Source organism: Hemicordylus capensis, chromosome 1 (genome assembly GCF_027244095.1).
Source record: "Hemicordylus capensis ecotype Gifberg chromosome 1, rHemCap1.1.pri, whole genome shotgun sequence".
Taxonomy (NCBI): Eukaryota; Metazoa; Chordata; class Lepidosauria; order Squamata; family Cordylidae; genus Hemicordylus; species Hemicordylus capensis.
Genome location: NC_069657.1, coordinates 356,762,512 through 356,788,127, shown reverse-complemented (window position 1 = coordinate 356,788,127; position 25,616 = coordinate 356,762,512). Strand labels below are relative to the sequence as shown.

The window sequence follows — 25,616 nt, the reverse complement described above, 5'->3', positions numbered from 1 at the left end:
AGGAGTTAGTTCATGGTTGCACTCAGAAAGTTAGTGCATGGTTGCACTGTATCTTTGAATCTGAACCAAAATTAAAATAAAGTTTTATAAAGTAAAGTTAGTTGTAGTTAGTACTAAATACCAACTAAGTAGAACTGTGCTATCGGGAGTATCAGAACTCTCGATAGTACTGTTCCCCTCCACCATTCTAAGGGAGGCAGCTGATCACAAGGCAAATGCCCAGGTAGTAGCCTACTGTGGAGAGAGCAACTGCAGGGTGTGACTGTGGAGAGAGCAACTGCAGAAGGAGCAACTGCAGGGGGTGAGCAAGCTTTTGTAATCAACAACATCTAGCCTTTCCCCCCTTTAAACTAACTAACAGGAGGAGGGGAGACTTTGAAGGGCTGATTTCTCTTTAAGGGATAAGTCCTAGTCTGTGTGTGTGTTATTTGCCAGGGCTAGCATAGCCTGTTTGTGTGTGTTATTTGCCAGGGCTAGCAAATTCCTGTGTTTTAGTGTCTCCCTGCCTGGAGGGAGTAGAGTCAGCTAGGGCTGGGGGAGGCCCCACATTCCTTCGACCCACATCCTGTGTCTCAGTTGGAAGCCTACTCTCTACATAAGAGGTGAAGGCCCAAGAGCATAGTGAACAGAACATAGCGGACAGGGATAGCAAACAGGGCATTGGAATTTTGCGGTAGTTTAGCGGGAAGTGTACAGGGGAGCTTGGGGAAAGCCCCTGTGATCAAAAGGAGCCCGGTGGAGAAGAGAAAGTAAATACAAATCCCTACCTCATATTCCTGAGAAAGGCTCTTTAGACAGTTAAATAGCTGACCATTACAGCTGAGACCTATCCTTCAAATAAACTATCTCTAAATACTGTAAACAGCCAACAAAACCACTATGAAGCTAGGAAGCCAGCAGGAGAGGGAAAACTTCCCAGTGTATTGCACAGAGTGCCACATGTATGACTATTTGCTTCATGGGCAGAAATCATGGGTGTATGCTCAGTTCAAGGAGCTCCTGGTTCTCAGGGAACAAGTTCGCTCTCTCGAGACCAAGGTGGTGGATCTGGAGAAGCTCAGAGAGACAGAGAAGCACATGGATGAGTTCTTCAGGGACGTGGTAGAGGCATCCCATTCCAGGGCTGATATCTCCGCTGATATCAGGGAGACTGGAGATCTCGGGGAAGGAGGACATCAGTCTGAGGAAGAGGGAAATGCTCCTTTAGAAGGGAGCACAGGGGATACTCCTCTGGGGGGGTGGGGCCCTCCTTGTAGTGGGTGATTTGATCATTAGAGGTATAGAGAGAGGGGTTTTTGGCCTGCGTGTTGACTGCACGGTGACTTGCCTGCCTGGTGCAAAAGTTGCAGACATCACGGAGAGTCTACTAGGCTCTTAGGCAGTGCTGGGGAGGAAACAACTGTCGTGATGCACATCGGCATCGGAGGTCCTAGAAGCCAAATTTAGTCTGACAGGTAACTTATTCAAGTCCAGGACCCCCAAGGTAGCATTCTCAGAAAAGCTACCTGTTCCACGCCCAGGTACAGTGAGACAGGCAGAGCTGAGGGATTTCAATGCATAGATGATATGTTCATGCTGGGAAGAGGGGTTTAGATTTGTTAGACACTGGGATACATTTTGGGGGAAGCAAGGCCTGTATAAAAGGGATGGGTTGCACTTGAACCAAGATGGAACCAGACTCCTGGCGCTTAAAATAAAAAAGGTTGCACAGCAGCTTTTAAAATGACCCCTGGGGAACAGACAGTGGGAGCTGGGCAGTATCCCATTTGGCAAAAGCCATCCTTTAAAGTGTGAGGGTGCAGAGGATTCAGATAAAACAGAAGGGGACAGAGCAGAACCACATAATGAGCAGACAGCAGGCTGTGCCAGCTGGACAAAGAGTCAAAAGAAAGATAGCAGACACCAGGGAAGAGATTCAGCATATAGGTGCTTATATGCCAATGCCAGAAGTCTCTGAGCCAAGATAGGTGAGCTGGAGTGCTTGGCTGCTAACACAAAAATAGATAGATATAAGTTTATTCGGTCATTGACCAGCAAAATAGATATAATAGCCATAACAGAAACATGGTGGAACAGTGATAACCAGTGGGACGCTGTTATCCCTGGATATAAACTCGATAGGAAGGACAGGGAGGGACATCTTGGAGGTGGAGTAGCACTGTATGTTAAAGAAGGCATAGAATCTAACAAGGTATCCTTCTGGGCCGCCTCTCGAGTATGGGAATCGGAGGCACTGCGTTGCAGTGGTTCCGGTCCTTTCTTGAGGGGAGGGTCCAGAAGGTGGTGCTGGGGGACTACTGCTCGGCCCCGTGGCCGTAAGCCTATGGGGTCCCGCAGTGTTCGGTCTTGTCCCCCATGCTGTTTAACATCTACATGAAGCCGCTGGGAGAGGTCATCCGGGGATTTGGACTGAGTTGCCAGCAATATGCGGATGACACTCAGCTCTATCTCTCCTTGTCATCTGATCCTAGGGAGGCGGTGGATGTCCTGAATCGGGGGCTGGAGGCCGTGATGGGTTGGATGTGGGCTAACAAACTGAAATTGAATCCGGATAAGACGGAGGTACTGTTGGTCAGTAGGAGAGGCAATCGGGATGAGGAGATTTTAACGGTTCTGGATGGGGTTGCACTCCCCTTGAAGGAGCAAGTACGCAGCTTGGGGGTACTACTGGACCCGGCTCTGCTTTTGGAGGCTCAGGTGGAGGCGGTGGCCAGGGGTGTCTTTGCACGGCTTCGGCTGGTGCGCCAGTTGCGTCCCTTTCTCGAGAAGGCAGATCTGGCCATGGTTACCCACGCCTTAGTCACGTCGCGGCTGGATTACTGTAACGCGCTCTGCGTGGGGCTGCCCTTGAAGAATATCCGGAAACTGCAGCTAGTGCAAAATGCGGCAGCGAGGGTTCTATCGGAGCTGCCCGTTGGGAACATATCACCCCCATTTTGAAAGAGCTGCACTGGCTGCCGGTTTGTTTCCGGGTCCAATTCAAGGTGCTGTTTTTGACCTTTAAAGCCCTAAGCGGTTTGGGCCCAGGGTATTTGAGGGACCGCCTGCTCCCAAGGGTTGCTGCCCGCTTGACTAGGACATCTGAGGGGGCCCTGCTCCGGGTGCCGACCATGAGGGAGGCCCAGCAGTCGTGCACTCGGGACAGGGCCTTCTCTGTTGCTGCTCCTAGACTCTGGAATGCTCTCCCGGTGGCCATTCGTTCCTCGGACTCCATCACAGCTTTTAGAAAGCTTTTAAAGACTTGGCTTTTTACCCAGGCCTTTACATAATCATCTTTTACTGCTGTTCTTGTGTGTTTTTATCTGTTGTCTTGTTTTTATGCTTGTTTTTAGCTTGATGTTTTTACTGCTTCTTGTATGTTTTTAATTTTTGTAAACCGCCTTGGGGTTTTCTTTTAACGAAAGGCGGTATAAAAATGTAAAAATAAATAAAATAAAATAAAATAAAATAAATAAATAAGGTAGAAAGCATAGCTGGACCGGAGTCCTCCACAGAAACCTGTGGGTGGTAACACAAGGCCTGAAAGGAAATGTGCTACTGAGGATGTGCTATCACCCTACAGATCAAAACGCTGACAGTGACTGGGAGTTGCAGATTGGGTTAATTATAAACAAGCCCCAAACATGGAGTATATACACAGACTGGCAAATGAATGTAAAGAGCAATCAGAAAGGTTGATTGGAGCCCACCACTGGTACTGGTGGGCCAGATTAGATTTTTTTTCCAGTTCGATGAGGATAAAATCACCACCGGATGCCTTTCCAGATCTTTGTTGCCCAACCAGTTCATCAATCTGCCCATAGGAGACTGGGGGCCATTCTGGGGTGGAAAGGTCCATCTTGTCATCTCTCGTATACCAACAGTTTGGAACAGCCATAAAGTGGGCACGAAAATGGGATTCCCATATTCCAGGTAGCATCAAGTAATAATCTCTGACTGACTTGGGTCTTATTCTCCCTATGACTAATGATCAAAATCTAGAGGAATGTTTTAATCTAAAGGCTTGTATCAGCAGCTGCCAGGACTCTTTCACTGCCATTTTTTTCTCATGGCGAATCAGATTCTTATACAGTTTTTCCAGGGCCATCACTTATTGAGAGGGGACCCAGTCACTTCTCAGTGATGAGAGGGCCTGCCTGCAGTCGCAAAATCAGCATTTGGTAATTATCTAAAATCTTATCCACTGAACCGGCCATTAAAATATTATATCTAAGGATTGATATATATCTTTATTTTGGTCATTGACCAGCAATTGGATCTAAGGTGTAACAACTCCTCCAAATCCAGTATATCACCCAGGGATCTGGTGGTCTCACTGGTCCATCTGATATGAAAATGAGAGGCAGTGTCAGCATCAACAGGGATTGGTTCCTCCAAAATATAAATGTTGCAATTTGGAGATCCCACGCACAAAGTCAAGGACATATGGTCACTTTCCACCCTAAAGTCAGCTGTAAAAAGTGGTCTAGCAAATTTCTGGAGGCAACAAAATACTTGACCATACTAGCTCTTCTCTCCCCCGCCCCACTATGTGAACTCCCCAACCAAATCACTTTCCAATGATCCATTTAAGATAAACATATCAAGCCTAGTGACAGATTGCATCAAACACAAGCCCACATGATTACTAATCAGATCTCTGGAGATACGCTGCTCTAAAGCGATATCCGTTATTTCCTGTTACATACATGTAGGATATTTGGCATATAAGACCTCATTGTTGGGGCCAGCATGCTAGTATTCTAGATTAATTCTATCACATCTAAACAGCAACAGGGTTAATATCCGAGACTAAATTAAGCAAATGTGGTGCTTTTGTTTCCATTGTCTATTGAGAGGGTCACGCCTCTCCTCTAGGTTCTTTGAACTTCTATGTTTCCTGTCCAAACACTCAAGAAATTAAGTGCTAGTTCTGATCCCTGAAACAATACTTTCAAATATAATCTCCATCTTCAAAGAAGTTACAAGAGATCTGCCTATATCTAAATTATCCATTGTGTGGAAACTTAAGGAGACACATCATAACCTCTTGAAGAAGATTAACTACTTCAAAGGAGGTTTCTCCAGAAAGTGAACAAAGACTGAACAGTGACATGTCAGCCACGCTACATAAGTAAGACTTTAGATCACTAAGATGCTAGCAGTATTAATGACCATCTTTTCCCCCCAAGTGAATCCTATTTTTTAAATTATTGTTTTCTTGCCATCTATACCAGGAAGGACCTGGTATATTTCCCCTCCCCCATCCACCAGACTTGAACTTTATAGCAAAGTGTCAGACAGTTGATTGTATATTATGGCCCTATAGCTTGAATTGGGTTTTAAACAAAAACACCTCCATTGCTGAAATAAGCCTCATGTACTCATTCTTCTACCCTAGAACTAGCATCAGAAGCCTGTGCAACCAGGTAGGCTGTAGACTCCTCCAGCCTCCCAGGAGCCAGGCCAACCCCTTATTTTACTAGTCTCACCCTGGAACTGGGCTGGGTGAGACTATGTATGCAGGGTCATCCCTCCTGCAGATTTAAGCTGATCTGGTACTGAACTCTATCCCTACCTCAGTCTTTCCTGCCACATGGTATTAAGAGAAAGAATACACTAGATTGGAAAGTAGACTGTAAAATTTGACCTAATCCAAGACAACATCATTTTCTAAAAGGAATAGGGCCCATTTTCTGAATAAGTTTGAAAATGCTGAGCAAGCTTCATTAATAAGGTAAACTAACATGTATTACTTTACTTCTATAAGTATGGCAAAATTCTCACTTCCCTATCATTCTTTACCACCCCTCCATGTCCCTAAACTAGTTTTTTTTTAGTCACTCCTGATCTACTGTATACTGAATTAGATCATTATTTATGGTGCTATTGTGTTTCTTTTGATCTAACCTTTTCAGGGACATTTTCTTGAGTGAATCTTTGTTTGGCTACAATCCCTTTTGATCTTATTAACCTCCAAAGCCTTAAGACATGCCATGTTTCATATCTTACAGGAGGCTGAGGCATAGCAAGTTGGAAAGCCACCAGTCTAGACCACTCTTGGTATCACAAGAGTTCAGGCAGGGAGTCTTGTGAAAGTCAGGTTTGAAATTAAATGGCAGCAGCAGGACCAGCCACTGGAGGTACCCAGTGATGTAGTTGCAAATTCAGAAGTGTAGGCACTCTCCATGACAGCCCCCATGGCCATGCCCAACCCATCAGCCAGAGAAGCCAAGTACCAACAGCGCTCCATCCCTTTGCGTCCCTTCTCCATTACACGCTCGGAGCTATCTGAGGAGGAAAGAGAAAGGAAAAGCACTCCACCAACTGCTTCTGAAGCTGAAGTTGGGGAAGCCGTAGGGCCAGTCAGACAGGGCACCATGGACTCTGGAACGTCTGCTGTGGACCCAAATGGCGTAACACCTTCTGCTTGAACAGTGAATTATTTTATTTAAAATATTTCTATACCGCCCAAAATGTGCGTCTCTGGGCGGTTTACAATTAAAATCATTTAAAACATTAAAATCAATTTAAACCAGGAGAGGAGAGCTGGTCTTGTGGTAGCATGCATGACTTGTCCCCATAGCTAAGCAGGGTCTGCCCTGGTTGCATCTGAATGGGAGACTTGATGTGTGAGCACTGCAAGATATTCCCCTCAAGAGATGAAGCCGCTCTGGGAAGAGCAGAAGGTTTCAAGTTCCCTCCCTGGCTTCTCCAAGATAGGGCTGAGAGAAATTCCTGCCTGCAACCTTGGAGAAGCCGCTGCCAGTCTGTGAAGCCAATACTGAGCTAGATAGACCAATGGTCTGACTCAGTATATGGCAGCTTCCTATGTTCCTATGTAACCAACATTAAAAATTAAAACCATAACTCTAAGTAAAAGCCTGGGTGAATAAATGTGTCTTCAGTGCCTTTTTAAAAGTTGCCATAGATGAGGAGGCTCTTATTTCAACAGGAAGCCCATTCCAAAGTCCAGGGGCAGCAACAGAGAAGGCCCGTTCCCGAGTAGCCACCAGACAAGTTGGCGGCAACCACAGACGAACCTTTCCAGATGATCTTAACAGGCTGTGGGGCTCATGGCGAAGAAGGTGTTCTCAATATATAATAGAGGCTCCATTTCCCCAACACCTAATTCTCAGGCAACTGAATGACATAGCACTTCGGGCTCATTCACATGATGAGAAATGGGGTAGGACACATGTAGAGAGATGTGCATCCTGTTTCCTGTTCACATGTGTGGGGAAAACAAAATAGGAGGCACCGGCAGTGACTGTCAGCTAGCCTCCCACTGCGTCAGAGGGCTTTCTTCCCAATCTCATACAGCTGCTGGGTAGGACGGGGTCCTCTGACCCAGTGCAAGGCTAGTTGACGATCACTGCCGGCACTTCCTGCTCAAGTAGGATGCTTGTCCTACCCTATTTCTCATAGTGTGGATGAGCCTACTCACTTGCCATAATGTCTGTCACCAAGTCCAATCATTTTCACAAGTGTTCATCATGCAACATGGTGGTGCTGACCCCTGGTCTAGGCAGAATGTAACTGACCGTCTGAGGGTATCCAGGTACTGCCATTTTCCTTATCTCTATGTGTAAACAAGTGTGACTAGTAGCTCAGTGGACTATATTAATATTTCAGACAGCAGTGCATTTCTTCTTCATTGCAATGGTGCAAGGTTTATATCAACTGAATTAACCAGCCTATTTTCTACATCTACAGTTTAAGCTGCATTACCCTACTTCAGAAGACAATTAAATGTCTTAAAAGTATACAATAATGAAGCTATGGAACATTACAATGTGGTCTGATAGTTCTGGACCACAGAAGGATGAAAGGTTAGCTAGCTGAAGCTGAAATAAAAGATGTTCTTTTCTGTCCTGCCTCAGATTTTGTGCCAACTGTTATGGTCAAAATAAGCTGTAAACTTGTAGGCATTTGAAACTTTACTAAGATGTAATGGACCAACAATGGGCTGAAGGGCCATAGCTCAGTGACAAACTTTGCATATAGAAGGTCCCAGATTCAATTCCTGTCATCTGCAAACAGCACTAAAAATACCTCTCTAACCCCTTAAAGCGCTATTACCAGTCAGCAATAGTTTACAGTTTTCCAAGTGTAGACAGTACTGAGCAAGATGGACCAATGGTCTAAGACAGTTATGTGCGAAGTTATCTTGACTACAATATCAAACCAAGTTCTTCAGTAAGAGAGACATCCTCCCAAATACATCTAATTTAGGATCAGTATCATTGTGGCTCAGTGAACCTCAAATTCTGGACTTTGTCTCTTCATTTCACCTTCAAAACTATAGGCTTTCTCTTCTACAGGGAAATAGTGCTAACTTTTTAAACTTACTGTAGCTGCATTGACAGTGGCACATTATAGAGCTGAACCTTAACGCTGCAAAATTACCTGACCTTTATAACAATAAAATACTATCTTAAATTAAATTTTATTTTTATGGAAAGTTTTATATGGAACTGCAGTGAAATTAAAGTGCCAAAGCAATTCCCAGCATAACTGGTAATACAAAGAGGTGACAGTTCTACATTGTACAGAATATTTTGAAATCTATATTAAGTTTTAATTGACATGCAAGCCACTTACACTATAACAAAGTCTGTAAAACTGCTATAAATAATGTTCTCAATTTCCCTGTTACATGTGAACACTGCAGCATAAATCTATAAACCTCCTGAAAAGTATACATAACATTCAAAGAATGTGCAATGAATACACAGAAAAAATATTTAAAAGTGATTAAAATCTTTAACAAAATCCTTCGTAACTTCACAGTTATGAATGGTTTTACATTCATAACTGTGAAGCCCTAGCAGTTATACAAAAGGAGCATAAATCCACCCTGTGTCTTACTTCTGGATATTTCTCTACCATCAGAGTCCTAATGATGCCAGTGCTGAGTTCTGGGTATTAAATTTTATGCCACTGAAATTGTTTTTCACTGAAGCTAGTTTCTCATCTAAAATCCTATTTCCTTATGTCTGGCTAAACATTATGAAGAGCTCTTCATACAAATAATCCTCTGTCTAGCCATTTTATCATGTGTATGAAGCCACTAAATTGTATATTAATTCACCTAAACTAGCATTTGCATTTATGCAAGTAAGTTGGAAACTTCTTGCATCTAAAACCCCGGTTGCATTGTATTACATTTAAACAGACTTCTACCTACTATTTCAGGAGGTTATTATAGCAGCCTAGGTTAAGAGCTAGTCTCGTGGTAGCAAGCATGAATTGTCCCCTTTGCTAAGCAGGGGCCACCCTTATTTGCATTTGAATGGGAGACTATATGTGAGCCTTGGAAGATGGGGCTGCTATGAGAAGAGCATCTGTATGCTTGCATGCAGAAGTCTCCAAGTCCCCTTAGACAATCTGTTGAGGAAATTCCTTCTGCTATCCCATGACTCCTGGTTCCTAGATAGGATATATGACTTAAGAAATGCACTAGGTGGAAGTTCATCAAACCTAGACCTCTTTTATTTTGCAATACATAGGTGTCATGAAGATACCAGTTGCACAAAGTCACTATTGCTTTCTCTACTCAACATGACTGTAGATTAGCAGAGATAAAGCACCCCGACTAACTGTTTATTGGGCCTTTGTGAAATTTTGGTCAAAGCTGAATACTCTGTCCATTGCCCCTGGAAGCATACAGACCATTTCCACCATCCAATGCTCCATTTTTCCCAGAACCAATGGGGCTCCTTTACGGGGGGAAAAGCCTTCATGAGCTCCTACACCATCCTAGAAGGCATGCACAGAGTCCTGGGAAGTGTAGCCCTAACCCAGCACTTTCCTCCTAGAGCTTCTAAGAGAACTTTGTCGCTCTTACAGGGCTCTCCTAGCACTGACTCCTACCACCTTAAGTGGCGCAGCGGGGAAATGCTTGACTAACAAGCAGAAGGTTGCCAGTTCGAATCCCCACTGGTATGTTTCCCAGACTATGGGAAGCACTTATATCAGGCAGCAGCCATATAGGAAGATGCTGAAAAACATCATCTCAGACTGCGCAGGAGAGGGCAATGGTAAACCCCTCCTGTATTCTACCAAAGAAAACCACAGGACTCTGTGGGCACCAGGAGTCAAAATCAACTTGACGGCACACTTTATTTAGCACTGACAGCACACTTTACTTAGCACTGAGAAAAGCACAGTACTGTGCAGAGTTCAGCACAGTGGGAAATGGCACACACTGAAGTTTTTTGTTTGTTTGTTGCCAAAGTGGCCCCCATTTGGAAAATAGTGAAAATCACTGTTCTAGGTAAAACAGTTTCTAGAGAGGGCATGGAGGAAAAGATACTAAAACCCTTTCGCCATCCATCTTGTTTTTCTTGCAGTTTCACCCCAGTAGCTTTTCTTTCCACATCTGGAAATGCTCATCTCCACAGAGATAAAATTTGGGTTGAGATGATGTAGTGAAAATATGTTTGGTGCCAGGAAGAATTAAGCACACACACTTTGTTACGAATTTCCCCCTTCAAAAGCTGCTTGACCTAAAAAATAATGCCACAGGACTTGTCCTGATGAGCAGCATTCTGTATTTGTTAATGCGAAAGAATTAAAAATGTCTATTACTTTCTCTCTCTTTAGAAGATCGCCTTTCCTATTGAAAGAATTAAAGAAGCAGTATTTTATACAAAGGAGAAAGTAGAGGAACAGGAAAGCTGAAATTGAGATCTATGGTGTGTGCCAGAAAGACTGTACAATTATCGACCAACTTGTAAGAGACACAGGAATTGGCAGCCTGACCTGATCAGAGGGGAAGTTCACTGAAAGTTTTCATCAAGCTGGACGGCAATAAAACATACTGGAGGGCATTCTTCCAAATCCATTTTAATGCATTCAGGATGCAGAATGTATCTATATTATGACACCAAATTATCTAGATGCTGCTATGCACACACAGAGCTGCAATTCATGACATATGAATGAATTTAATCATGTGGCACATATTACTTTTTTAAAAGGGCATTAGCTCAACAGTTGTGATGCTGTTAATTATAATGCCTCTTTATAGTGCTCTTCCTTCCTCACGAAAGTATCACATACACTTCTGTTGATACTTCACAGTAGTTTAATACAGAGCACTTTTCAGACATCTAAGAAAATTATTTAGCTTGCTGGTGATCTTAAAAAGACTATGGCTGCATCCTGAGGATTCTCCAAACCATATGGAAGATCAGGAATATGCAGCAGCAAGCCATTAGCTTACCCACTCCCTGCTTTCCTCTCCATTCAGACACAAGGGAGATGAGATGCTTTTCATTTCTAGTTAGCAGCAAACCATGATTTGAAATTGGTTTGCAGATAAACCATCATTTAAGTCACAGTTTGCTATATTTAGATGACATGCAACAGCAAACTATGCTTTGCCATTGACTAGGAGGAGAACATTCTGATTTCCAAGACTTGTTGCAGCCAATTCTCAGTTTTCCAGCTATGGTATGAAGAATGATCTAAATGCAGTCACCATCTTCTGAGCCAAGATATTAGCTCATTAGATTTAAACCATTCTTACCTTAGAAAAGCGAGCATTTATCCATTTTGTGAACGTTTTCTTTTGCACATCATTGTGCTCATCTAGAAAGGAAGATAATAAATTATCAATATTTATTATTCATTCATTCATTCAATCAATTTATATACTGCCCTTCCTAAAGTGGCTCAGGGCGGTTTACATTAAAATCAAACACACATAATAAAACACTTAAAATTAAAAAACATTTAAAACCAAATTAAAACTAATACTAGATATCATTCAAACTACTATTCATTTTAACTATTAATTAGATATAATTCAAGACAGGATAAAAAGATGGGTCTTTAAGGCTCTCCTGAAGGCCTCCAAGAAGAAAATCCTCTTATATCCATGGGGAGCACGTTCCACAACCTAGAGGTGACAACTAAGAAGACCTGATCTCAGACTGCCACCAGATGAACTGAAGACAGACGCTTGCTGATTATCTTAATGAGTGTTGGGGATCTTGTAGAGAAAGGTATTCTCTCAGATAATCAGTCCTAAACTATTCAGGGCTTTAAAAGGTAACAACCAGCACTTTGTACTTTGCCCAGAAACATATCGACAGCCAGTGCAACTGTTTAAGAACAAGCATAATGTGGTCTCTCCAGGATACCCCAGAGACCAATCTGACTGCTGCATTTTGGACTAAATGAAGTTTCCGATCCACATACAAAGGCAGCCCTACATAGAGCATATTGCAACAGACCAACCTAGAGGTTTCCAGCTGGTGTACCACTGTTTTCTGGTCATTCTCCTCAAGGAACAGGCAGAGTTGTTGAATCAGTCACAGCTGGTAAAAAGCACTCCTGGCCACATCCTCAACATGAGGCATCAGGGATGAGACCCAGGTCCAAGAGCACTCCCAAGCTACAAACTTGTTCTTTCTGGGGGAGTGTAACTTCATCCAGAAGAGGAAGTTATATTGCATCTTGCAGATTGTGACCCCCAACAATGAGCACCTCCATCTTGCTTGGATTCAGATTCAGTTTATTATCCCTCATCCAGCCCATTACTGCCTGTAAACAGGAATTTAAGGGGCTAGTGCCATTTCCTGATACTGATGACAAGGAGTAATAGATTTGGGTGCCATCATATATCTGATAACACCCAGCACCAAATCTCCTGATGACCTCACCCAGAGGTTTCTTGTAGATGTTTAATAAGCACTGCTGACATAATAGAGCCCTGAGGGACTCCATAAAACAGCTCTGGTTTTGAAAAGCAACTGTCACCAAGCACCACCATCTGAAATCTACATGAGATATAGGAGCAGAACATCTCAAACAGTACCTCCTATTCCCAGCTCCCACAGGTGATTTATATACTGATTTTCAGCAAAAAGGTTCTCAAAGTAGTCTACAAAGAAAAATGATTCCCTTTTCCAAAAGGGCTCACAACAAAAAAAAAGCAAGGAAGATGAGCTGGACACCAGCAACACCCACTGTACAGATGCTGTACAATAGGGACAAGCTGCTTGCCACCTGCTAAATATGAGTCAACACTTCAAAATGTGCCTCTTTTCTTAGAGTAAAAGAAGCTATTTCTCAGACTTTTCCCTCAGTCATAGGTTATTAAGAAGGTGTCCTCCTAAGAAGGACCTAAGAAGGTGCTGTTTCCAGCATCACACAGGGAAGAGAAACACTAAGAATACTTTCTAAGGTAACTTTTAGAGCTGGAAGAATACAAAAGGAAAACAAGTTGTTCTAGTAAGAACTAATGAGCCTACTTTCCTTTCACTGTCTCTACATCTGGACTAAACTTGGTACAAATTGAGGTCCACAAGTTAGATTTCTTGCACCACAAATGTTCATGTGTCTGCAATCTTGGATTGGGGTGGACATCGTCATTACAAACTGCACCACTGAGATGTCCCTGTGTGTCATTCACTAAAGCTGTTCCAAATTTGGTTCAAATCAGTTAAGCAGTTCACAAATTAGCCCACTCAAACCCTTAAAGGTTTACGCAGGGGTGTAGCTATAACTGAGCAGATGTGTTCAAAGAACCCGGGGTCCCAGCTCCTGAGGCCCCCAGCTCTGCTCCCTATTTTCTTCATTATCTCCCTTACTGAGGGGCCACCAGGGAAAGGGATTAACACAGGACCCCTCTCCCCTAGCTATGCCCCTGAGTTTACTCGTCTGCCATCTTGAATCGCCGTGGATGACATCATCACCAACTACACCACTGAGCTGTCCCTGTGTGTCATTCACTGAAAATGACACATAGGAGAGGAGAGGAGAGGTGGTCTTGTGATAGCAAGCATGACTTGTCCCGATAGCTAAGCAGGGTCTGCCCTGGTTGCATATGGATGGGAGACTTGATGTGTGAGCACTGCAAGATATTCCCCTCAGGGGATGAAGCCACTCTGGGAAGAGCAGAAGGTTTCAAGTTCCCTCCCTGGCTTCTCCAAGATAGGGCTGAGAGAGACTCCTGCCTGCAACCTTGGAGAAGCTGCTGCCGGTCTGTGAAGACAATACTGAGCTAGATAGACCAATGGTCTGACTCAGTATATGGGAGTTTCCTATGTTCCTAAAATGTACCCAATTTGATTCAAATAGATTAGGCAGTCCACAAATAAGCCCGCTTGTGCCTCAGATGTTCATGTAGCCACCAGCTTGAATTGTAGTGAATAACCATCACACACCATGCCATTAGGGCATCCCTATGTGTCCCTACAGCTGCAGCAAATTTGGTTCAAATCGGTTAAGCGGTTCACAAGTTAGCCCACTTGCGCCTCAAAAGTTTATGTGTCTGCCATCTTGAATCAGGGTGGATGACATCACCACAAGCTATGCCATTTAGGTGTCTGTGTGTCACTCACTGCAGCTGTACCTAATGTGGTTTAAATTGGTTAGACAATCCACAAATTAGTTTGCTTGTACCTCAGATTTTCACGCAACGATCATCTTGAATTGGAGTGAATGCCCATCACACACCACACCATTTGGGCATCCCTACATGTCCCTAATGCTGTAGCAAATTTGGTTCAAATTGGTTAGGTGGTTCACAAATTAGCCCACTTGAACCTCAAAAGTTGACACATCCGCCAACTTGGATCGGGGTGGATGGCATCATCACAAACTATGCCGTTGAGGTGTCCCTACAACTGTACCTGAAATGAGAAGTTGAATGGGGAGGTAGGTCACACAGATGGACACACACACAGAATGCCGGGTGATTTCATAAGCCTACTGGAAAGTAGGCTTAAAAAGGCAACTGTAAAGACTAAGGGGTTGAAAAACCTAGCCTACAAGCAAAGGCTAAAGCAACTGGGGTATTTTTGGCTTATTTTCAAATAAAGAAGGGATAGGGGACATTAGAAACCTCTATCAAGTTATGAATGGCATGCAGAAACTAAAGTCACCCGGTTGCTACTATGACTAGAAATTGCCCACAGTTGACCAACAGAGCTTCTGATTTGCAGCCCATATCACTACATGAATCTTGACCAATTGTTTTCAACGTTTTCTTGTTGTTGTTTGGAATGGGGATCACTTTGAAATTGTTTGGAATCTTGGCAGACTACTTTAAAAAACGTTTTGTTGTTAAAGGACTGCCAGACTGCAATTTCTTCATTGCTTAACTGATACATTTATTATTCATTTCCCTCTAAAACTCTCCAGCTTGCTTTACTAAACACAATTTTACACCAGAGATGATACAGCACAGCAACATTTCTTGCGGGGGCGGGGGGGATATGCTGGAAATGTTTCATGGGTTTAAACAGTTTTCAGCATTTCTGTAAGTTACAAAAGGTGAATGCTCTCTTAAACCAGTTCTTAAAATTGTCCTATCCTTTAATTGTAGAGAATGAAATTTTTACACAAAGGCATTTAGAAATAAAAGGAGGAATGAGCCTGTGGGTTTTCAATTAAGGCACCAGGAATGTTGGATAATTACAAACTTGCATTTGTTTGCCTGCAGCGGTTTAAACTATTGTGTACCTCAAACACTTGCACAACCTTTCCAATCAGAGCACGAGAATTGAACCTCAATATCTTACTTCTCTTTAAGAAGAAGAAAAAGGCCATAATGTGATATATTGAATTTCAACAGAAGTATAATAAAAAGTCACAGCATATGAGTGAGTGAGAGAGAGAGAGAGAGAGAGAGAGAGAGAGAGAGAGAGAGAGAGAGAGCTCAATCCATTAAAGTATCATACAGCCATTAACTTCATACATTTCCAAAGAATCAACAGAAAACTACTGGCTTAGCCAGTTGCCTAAAAGGGAACAGGCATTCGTAGCAGGGGTATCAAGGAAGATCTTAATGCATGGAAAAGTTCATCTGACAAATATTGTTCAAATATTTGGGACCCAATCTGATTTATGTATATCCCATCATGGAACTCAAAGTGGCAGACATGGGGTTCCCAGGCAGTCTCGCAGTCAGGCACTGACTTGGCTTCAGACAGGTGGCTGTTAACACGTGATCATGCATTGGCACATCCTGGGAAAATTCACTAGGCATACTTAGAGGAGGAGAGTAGGTCTTGTGATAGCAAAGATTATTTGTCCCCTTTGCTAAGCAGGGCTCACCTGATTCACATTTGAATGGTAGACTACAAGTGAGCCTTGTAAGTGATTCCCCTTAGGGGATGGGGTCACTATGGGAAGAGCATCTGTATGCTTGCAAGCAGAAGGTTCCAAGTTCCCTCCCTGGCATCTCCAAGATAGGGCTGGGAGAGACCCCTGCCTGCAACCTTGGAGAAGCTGCTGTCAGTCTCTGTAGACAATAATGAGCTAGATGGACCAATGCTTTGACTCTGCATAAGGCAGCTTCTTATGCACAACACTATACCCAAAGTCAAAAAGTATGGCCTAATGCTCAAAAAGTAGAATTGGACCCCATGGTATGGTATTTTATGGACTATAAGACGAACTTTTTTCCTCGAAAAATAACCGCCAAAATTCAGGTGCGTCTTATACTCATAACTGCGTCTTATACTCGTAAGCCTGCCCAACAGGTTCGGGGGGGGGGGGGGCTATCCCCCGGCAAAGCCTGTACCAATGCTAAAGGAGGGGATTGGGGACGACCCTCTATTAACCCCGTGCCGCCTGGGGACTGCTGCTCCAGCTCACCCTCCGCCACTTGGGCCGTGGACTCCTCCTCCTCCCCCGACGAGCCGGTGGCCTCCGAGGATTGTGCAAGTTTTACATCACCACCAGCAACACCATCGTTATCAGCTCTCCCTCCCGTTTTACTTTCTGCAAACATGTTCAGCTGCCTACCGGTAATTATATCAAGATGGTTCACTGCCCGTGTCAGAGTGGCAACGACCTTGAACAAGGGACTGGAGGAACTGCACATTGGATCCTTATCACAATTGCTCAGGCAACAATAGCTATGTCGCTGCCCCATCCCCCCTTTTTGCCTGGTAGCTCTTCTGATGCAGAGAGGAAGGCTTCAAGGAGCAGAGTGTTCATGCTTCAATGCATGTCATTTCATCCTTTGGATTTTTGTCTGTCTTGGGTTATGTGCAGGGATCAGAACTGATAATCCGATGCGACGAATGGATTCGAAGAATCCTAACTGTAATCAGTGCTCCTGTGTGTTCTACAATTCTTTCCATCGTTTCACTCCAAACCGTCTGTATTTCTTGCAATGTGTTTTTTGTAGTGTGAGTGAAGCAGCCACGTGCAAAAGACTACAAAACCAGCACTGCAGTGTGCAGCCATGCATGCATGGAAATATCTGGGACTTTTAATTGACCATACCAAGAGAAGAAAGTGCAAAGAAGTAGGAGAGCCCAAGTTCATATGACCACTGCCCGCCCACTCCAAGTATGTGCATTCTGGTGAGAAGGAAAGCTCGAAAACGAAAGGTGTGTGTGTTTTTTTAATAGGGTCAGAAGCGAGGTTGAAGAGAAAACAAGGAGTGGAGTAGGAGCAATTGAAAGAGGACTTATCTGAGGCAAGAAGAAAGGAGAACAAACTGAAGCAAGGCTGAGAGTCCTTTCCTAAGGCTGAGAGTCCTTTCCTGGAGCTAGCAGGACTTTTCGGTACAGTTTTGATAACAGTTTAATATGTTAAAATTCTGAAAAACTGGATTAAAATTGAGGTGCGTCTTATAGTCCGTAGCATCTTATAGTCCATAAAATACAGTAACAATTCAATAGGGAAAAGACATACAAAATGAAAGGATGTACAGCTGCCCCGAGCCTTTGGTTTGGGGCAATACAGAAATGTATAAAATAGAATAAAAAATAAAAATCAACTAATTTTCACTGAGACTGACATTAGCCAGTTATCGTTATCTGTGTTCCCTCTAAAGTGTGCAGCTACGTGCCCGTGCATAAAATTTGAGCCCTTTGCACAGCTATTTGTGGCAGCCATGCAGTCTCACTGCCTTTTCCTGCTCCTCCTGCTGCTGCCGCCACCGCCTGTCATCTGCTGCCAAGATCCCAGTCCCCTCCCTGGACGGGCCACCACCACCTCCTCCTACCTCTGGCTGGACTCGGAAGATCTCATTGCAAGTTTTGTGAGAGTCAAAGTCCCCTCTTGCAAGCCTTTTTGACAAGCTCCACAGTCAGAGCTAGAGATGGGAGGAGAAGGCGAAGGAGGAAGAGGATCGGCCTGTGGGGTGGGAGGGGAGGAGGCAGTGGCACTGAAGCAACTGGGATCCTGGTGGGCAGTTGGAATGTAGCAGCTAAAAGAGACAGCAGTGAGGGGGTGGGAGAGAAGGAGAACAGAGTTGTCACTGTGCCTCTAGCAGAGACAAGCACCAGCTCTGCTCAGCAACAGCAACAGTAATGGAGGCGGCAGTGGCTGTATCTCCTCCCTGCTGACCAGTGTGCTTCCCTCTAAAGCCTGCATGGCGGGCACTGGGTGACACATGGCAAGGAGGTGGCTGCTTGCTTCTCAAGGAATGAAGTGGGGGAATGGACTGGCCCAACCACCACCACTACTGCTGCTGTTGTGTGATGGTAACAGAAAGGAGAAGCAAGAAGCATCGTCCCTCAAAAGAACATAGCAGGGGAAGGTTGTGAGGAGGAGTTGCCTCTCTCTGGATTTGGAGAGTGTTGTAGCAAAAGAAAGGGGGCAGGGGGAAAGGGATAATGATATGGGAATCTCTTTGCTAAAAGCACCAGAATGGCATCTCTAGGCACACACAGACCAGGTAAATTCACATTCAGGTAATGAAAGAGAGGCCAAATTTCTAGACACACTAGATGACTGTGCCTTAGAACAGTTAGTTGTGGAACCAACCAGAGGAATAGCAACCTTGGACTTAATCCCGAGTGGTGCCCAGGATGGCAAACCTGGAAGGCTTTAAGAGGGGTTTGGATAACTTCATGGAGGAGAGGTCTATCATCGGCTGCTAGTTGGAGGGCTATAGGCCACCTCCAGCCTGAAAGGTAGGATGCCTCTGAGTACCAGTTGCAGGGGAGTAACAGCAGGAGAGAGAACATGCCCTCAACTCCTGCCTGTGGCTTTATTAGATGCACACAACCCAGGGTATGCCTTCACTCTCACCCATCCTCCTCTGGGTTCTGAAAAGCCCAAGAAGGGAGCATAGAAGTAGAGTCTTGAGCAACCGAGTAGAGTGCTAGCCTGAAGCAACATACATAGACTCTACCTCGAAGCACCGTACTGGCCCAGTCCACTTCCTTTGCAAGCCTCTGCCTTTTAGAAGAGTGAGAGCCAATAGGTAGCCATCTTGGAGCAGATCTTTGCCAAGCGGTGTGGCACTGCTCAAAGAGCTGCTCCCATGCTGGCAGCAATGGGAGAACAAGTGAGGAGCCTGAGGGGGGGAAGCAGTAGGGGGCATTTCGCCACTCCAAGCAGCCACCTCACCTTGCCTCATGGAAGGCAGAGCTCTGTATACTGGTGGTCTCTGCCTGGCCTTCAACAACACTGTTATATGCCTCTAAATACCTACACAGCAGCAAGTTCAAGAAGTCCAGCTTTTTTCATCTGTACTGTGACCAGGGAAGCCTGTTCAAAGTGCCAAACCATGCTTCATATTAGCAGGCAGATTAAAGAGGCTGGGAAGGAGCATCACATAACAAGCATCTCTTCAAAATCCTGCCCTATATTGCAACAGTACTTTACTCTTTGACACTTGAACAAGACAACAACATATCACAGCAGACCTCTATATTCTAATTAAGCTTCCATTAGCCTCAATCGATTAGCTTTCAGCTGAGATAATTAACCCCATAACAGTCTAACCTGCTCGATTAATCATCATGATTTGGGCTTAATAAATCTTTGCCTATTGGAGTCAGTGGGTTGGATCCAAACCTTTTCAGTTTCAGAAGATGCCTTCTGCGCTACAAGAAACATGAAACGTCATCCAAAAGTTGGTGTTCTACTTGTGGAAGCATGCAAGCTGGTATTACAAAACCACCTTTTGCACAGCACTACCGTGTTCCAGAACAGCATGAGTGATGTTTTTCGTTCTATTTATTTGGATCCAACCTTATTTCTATAGTCAGCATACATTTAGTCAATTAAAACAATGCAGAATATCAAACTGGTATAAACTCAAGATGGCCTTGTATCATTTCAGTTGATTACAATGATTCATCACTTAGTGACAATATGCAGCTGGATTGCCTAACAAAACAAAAGTTGGAACAGAACTTTTAGCTGCAGGGCAGACAATCCTCAACGGGCTATGAATGTCAGCATTTCAGCAAGAGATTTCATCAGCATGTCATGCAAACTGGGTACGAACATTCCAACCTTTGCATTTGTATTATTTACCCACGTAAAGTTCCAGGAAAGCTGAACAAGCAAGAGATGTAGTCACTGAACCACACTCTTTCTCTCAAGCAACTACAGCATACAGTGTGTGGAATATTATAATATTTAAAATACACACGTGTGGAGACACTTATTAAGTTGCAGGTGTGTGCATGCAATACCCTTTTTGTGCCCACTATACTCTTTCAAATCCTCAGTCACACACAATATAACGTACTTTGCACACTATTCACACACCACTCTCATCTACACAAGTTACCACCACTTGGATCATATAGCCTACTTGCTTCTCTGACGACACCCTTTTCCCCACCAACACCACAAAGCCCTTTCTGTTCTGAGCTCTTGTGCACTGACAGCTTTTTAAACTTCTGAATAGTTGGAACATGCTTTAAAATTCCATAATCTCTCAGCAGCTGTACTCTTTTCATTCAGCAAAAGCAATAGCCAAAAGCTGTACAGAACTGGAGCCTGCATTTTCCTCAGTGTTTGTGTTGTTGTTTTGGTTTGGGGGTTGTTTTTTGGTTTTGGGGTTTTTTTTGGCAAATATATCTGATTTACAGGAGTAGATACAAACTACAATATTTCTATTAGGGATATGCAGAAAAATGGTTTCCCTAGCTTAGTTTTGCTCTGCTCCAGACAGGACCCCAGTTCAGTTTGAATTCAACCCAGATCGGGCCTGGTTTGGAGTCCTACCAGAAAAGAGGAATCCGGTGAGTATTCCCCTTTGCCAGTATGCCAGTAAAGGGGCAGTGGGAGCAGCAGACTTCTCTAAATGTAGCAGTGAGTTAAGCAAAGTACTTACAAGTGGTGCCAGCAGCTGCAGCAGAAAAGGTAGCTTCCCCAACCCCTGCTGGCCTCCCCGGAGTGTGCTGGGATGGTTCGGCCCCAATCCGGGTGTTCTCCAGCCTTTTTTGGGCCTCTGTGCATGTGTGGAAGTAATTTTTTTTATCTCCATGCATGCAAATGGGCCATTTGCATGACCCAGGTAACGAAAATGGCCTGTGCACATGCATAGAGATTAAAAAATGGCTTCCACGCAAGGGCAGAGGCCCAAAATGGGCCGAAGGAAGCCCGAACAGGACCTGAACTGTCCCAGGACACTCGGGTGTAGCGATGTGCAAGAACCTGTTCGGAGGCCCTTTTATGGGAGGTTCGACAGGGAGGGTGCACTTACCCTGCCCTCCACTTCCCCCCCACCAGCACTCGGTATGTGCAAAGTCCTATGGGGTGGCAACGTACCACCCTGCTGCCTCATCTGCTCCCTGGCTGGAAGCAGCTGGCACACGTGTGGTTGGCTCGCACATGAGCAAGCACGGCATGCGTGTGCATGCGCCCAGCATGCACGAGCGTGCCAACTGCTACTTCTGGGCAGGGAGCGGACGGGGCAGCAGAGAGTTACACTGCTGCCCTGTAGGCCTTTGTAAATACTAAGCACCAGCAGGGGTAAGTGGAGGGAGAAATAAACATACCCTACCCTACCCTTAAAATGCGACCACCCACCATCAAACCATCCCCACCTGGTTCCATGCACAGACATACTCGGCGGCGGGACATAAGAACATAAGAACAGCCTGGATAAGGCCCAAAGCCCATCTAGTCCAGCATCCTGTTTCGCACAGTGGCCCACCAGATGCCGCTGGAAGCCATAGGCAGGAATTGAGGGCACGCCTCTCTCCTGCTGTTACTCCCCCGCAACTGGTACTCAGAGGCATCCTGTCTTTGAGGCTGGAAGTGGCCTGTAGCCTTCTGACTAGTAGCCGTTGATATACCTCTCCTCCATGAAGTTATCCAAACCCATCTTAAAGCCATCCACGTTGTTGGCTGTCACCACATCTTGTGGCAGAGAATTCCACAAGCTGATTATGTGTTGTGTGAAAAAGTACTTCCGTTTGTTGGTCCTAGAATTCCTGGCAATCAATTTCATGGGATGACCCCTGGTTCTAGTGTTATGTGAGAGAATTTCTCTCTATCCACTTTCTCCATACCATGCATGATTTGATAGACCTCTATCATGTCTCACCGCAGTCGTCTTTTTTCTAAACTAAATAGCATCAGGTGTTGTAGCCTTGCCTCCTAAGAAAGGTGCTCCAGGTCCCTGGTCATCTTGGTTGCCCTCTTCTGCACCTTTTCAAGTTCTACAATGTCCTTTTTTATTAATAATAATAATTATTTATTTATTATTATTATTATTTTATTACATCTTTTTTAGATGTGGTGACCAGAATTGTATGCAGTATTTCAAGTGTGGCCGCACCATAGGTTGACATAAGGGCATTATAATATTAGCCATTTTATTTTTCAATCCGCTTCCTAATGATCCCTAGCATGGAATTGGCCTTTCTCACAGCTGCTGCACATGAGTCAACACTTTCAACGAGCTGTCCACCACAACCCCAAGATCCCTCTCCTGCTCAGTCACTGACAGCTCAGATCCCATCAGTGTATACTTGAAGTTGGGGTTCTTCGTCCCAATGTGCATCACTTTACACTTGCCAGCACTGAACCACATTTGCCACTTTGTCACCCACTCACTAGGAGTGTGCCCAGACCTGTCCGGCGGCCATGCCGGAGGCCTCCGAACCGGTCCGGTTCCGAGCTGGTCCAGCGGCTCAGCACAGAGGAGGGTTGTAGCTTTAAGGGCAGGGGGTAGTACTCCCCCCCCCGCCACTCTTCCCCCTCCGGCACTGTCATTTTTGTAACAGTTTCTGGGGCGGCAGTGTTCCTCCCTGCCACCCCTAGCCCCGTCGTTAGTTCTCCAGTGCTTCATTAGGCAATGCGCAGGCGCCCGTACTGGAGCGCGCGCGGGCGGCGGCGGCGAGTGCGCACGCGCTCCAGTATGGGCGCCTGCGCATTGCCTAATGAAGCACTGGAGAACTAACGACGGGGCTAGGGACGGCAGGGAGGAATGCTGCCGCCCCAGAAACTGTTACAAAAATGACAGCGCCAGAGGGGGAAGAGTGGCGGGGGGGAGTAAGTACTACCCTCCCGCCCTTAAAGCTACAAACTCCCCCCCCGTGCTCATCCGGACCGGTTCGGAAGGATGCACATCCCTACCACTCACCCAGTTTGGAGAGATCCTTTTGGAGCTCCTCACAATCCGTTTTGGATTTCACTACCCAAAAGAGTTTGGTATCATCTGCAAATTTGGCCACCTCGCTGCTTACCCCTACTTCTAGATCATTTATGAATAAATTTAAAAGCACCGGTCCCAGTACAGATCCCTGGAGGACCCCACTTCTTACTTCCCTCCATTGGGAAAACTCTCCATTTATATCTACCCTCTGCATCCTGTCTTTCAACCAGTTAGCAATCCACACATGTACTTGTCCCCTTATCCCATGACCGCTAAATTTCCTCAGGATTCGTTGATGAGGAACTTTGTCGAAATCTTTTTGGAAGTCCAGGTATACTATGTCAACTGGATCACCTTGATCCACACACTCGTTGACACTCTCAAAGAACTCCAAAAGGTTTGTGAGGCAAGATTTACCTTTGCAGAAGCCATGCTGGTTCACTCCCAGCATGGCCTGTTGTTCTACGTGCTTTACAATTTTATCCTTGGGGATGCTTTCCATCAATTTGCCTGGAACGGACATTAAGCTAACTGGCCTGTAATTTCCTAGATTGCCCCTGGATCCCTTTATGAAAATCAGTGTTGCATTGGCTACTTTCCAGTCCTCCGGTACAGAGCCTGATTGCAAGGATAAGTTACATGTTTTAGCAAGGAGGTCAGCAATTTCACATTTGAGTTCTTTGCAGACTCTTGGATGGATGCCATCCGGCCCTGGTGATTTGTAAGTTTTCAGTTTTTCCAGACAGTTTAGAACATCATCTCTTGTCACTTTTATCTGACTCAGTTCTTTAGCCTCCATCCCCGAAAAGCCTGGTTCAGGAACAGGTATATGCTCAGTATCCTCTTCCGTGAAGACAGACGCAAAGAACTCATTGAGCTTCTCTGCAACCTCCATATCCTCCTTAATAATCCCTTTCACTCCCTCATTGTCTAATGGTCCAACCACCTCCCTGGCAGGTTTCCTGCTTCTGATGTACTTAAAGAAGTTTTTGTTATTCTCCTTGATGCTTTTAGCTAAATGTTCCTCAAACTCTCTTTCCACCTCCCTTATTGTCGCCTTGCGTTTCTTTTGCCAGAGTTTGTGTTTCTTTCTGTTCTCTTCATTTGGACAGGCCTTCCGATTTTGGAAGGAAGTCTTCTTCCCTTTTATGGCTTCCTTGACAGTACCCGTTAGCCATGCTGGCATCCTCCGGGACTTAGTGGTACCTTTCCTCCTTTTGGGTATACAATCTAACTGGGCTTTTAGTGTTGTGGTTTTGAGTCAACTCCATGCATTCTGGAGCGAAGTGACTCTCCTGATTTTCCCTTTCAGCTTTCTTTTCACCATACTCCTCATTTTAGAGAAGTTTCCTTTCTGAAATTCAAAATGTCCGTGTTAGACGTCCTTGGTGATTCTCTCCCTGCATGTATGCTGAATTTGATCACACTATGGTCACTGTTCCCTAAAGGGTCGATGACAATGACATCATGCACGAGGTCCTTGGTGCCACTCAGAATTAAGTCCAAGGTCACCTTCTCTCTTGTTGGTTCCAAGACCAATTCTTCTAGGGCACAGTCATTCAGCATGTCTAGAAATTTGACCTCTTTATCATGACCTGACTGTGAATTTACCCAGTCTATGTGTGAGTAATTGAAGTCACCCATTATTACAGCCCTGCCTCTCCTTGACGCCTCCCTGATTACCTCCTGCAACTCCCAGTCACAGTACAGAGGGCGATAGCACGTTCCCTTTCAGGCCTTGTATTGTCACCCAAAGGGTTTCTGTGGAGGACTCCAGTCAACCTAGGTTTTCTAGCTTGTTAGATTCTATCCCTTCTTTAACATACAGTGCTACTCCACCTCCAACGCACCCTTCCCTGTTCTTTCTATAGAGTTTATATCCAGAGATAACAGTGTCCCTCTGGTTCTCACTGTTCCACCATGTTTCTGTTATGTCCACTATATCTATTTCTGCGTTAGCAACTAAGCACTCCAGCTCACCCATCTTGGCTCAGAGGCTTCTGGCATTGGCATATAAGCACCTATACGCTGAATATCTCACCTTATGTATGCTATCTTACTTTTGACTCTGACCAGCTGGCACAGGCTCCTGTCTGCTCTTTATGAGGTTCTGTTCTGTCCCCTTCTTTTTTTTCTGAATCCTTTGCACACTCACACTTTAAAGGATGGCTTTTGCCCAACGGGATACTGCGCAGCTCCCGTCAGCTGTTCCCCAGGTGTCATTTTAAAAGCTGCTCTGCAACCTTTTTTATTTTAAGCGCCAGCAGTCTGGTTCCATCTTGGCTCAAGTGCAGCCCATCCCTTTTGTACA

The 25,616-nt window shown here is 44.8% G+C and overlaps 1 protein-coding gene across 11 annotated transcripts in view; it reads right to left on the bottom strand.

Annotated features, from left to right (window-relative positions):
* UTRN (utrophin) overlaps positions 1-25,616 on the bottom strand; it is a 567,675-nt gene that overhangs the window by 464,498 nt on the left and 77,561 nt on the right. For all 11 annotated transcript variants that reach the window (XM_053290644.1, XM_053290686.1, XM_053290679.1 and 8 more), the window contains exon 3: positions 11,516-11,577. In XM_053290644.1, coding sequence (XP_053146619.1) covers positions 11,516-11,577 — 62 coding nt within the window. The remainder of the gene's footprint in view (positions 1-11,515; positions 11,578-25,616) is intronic.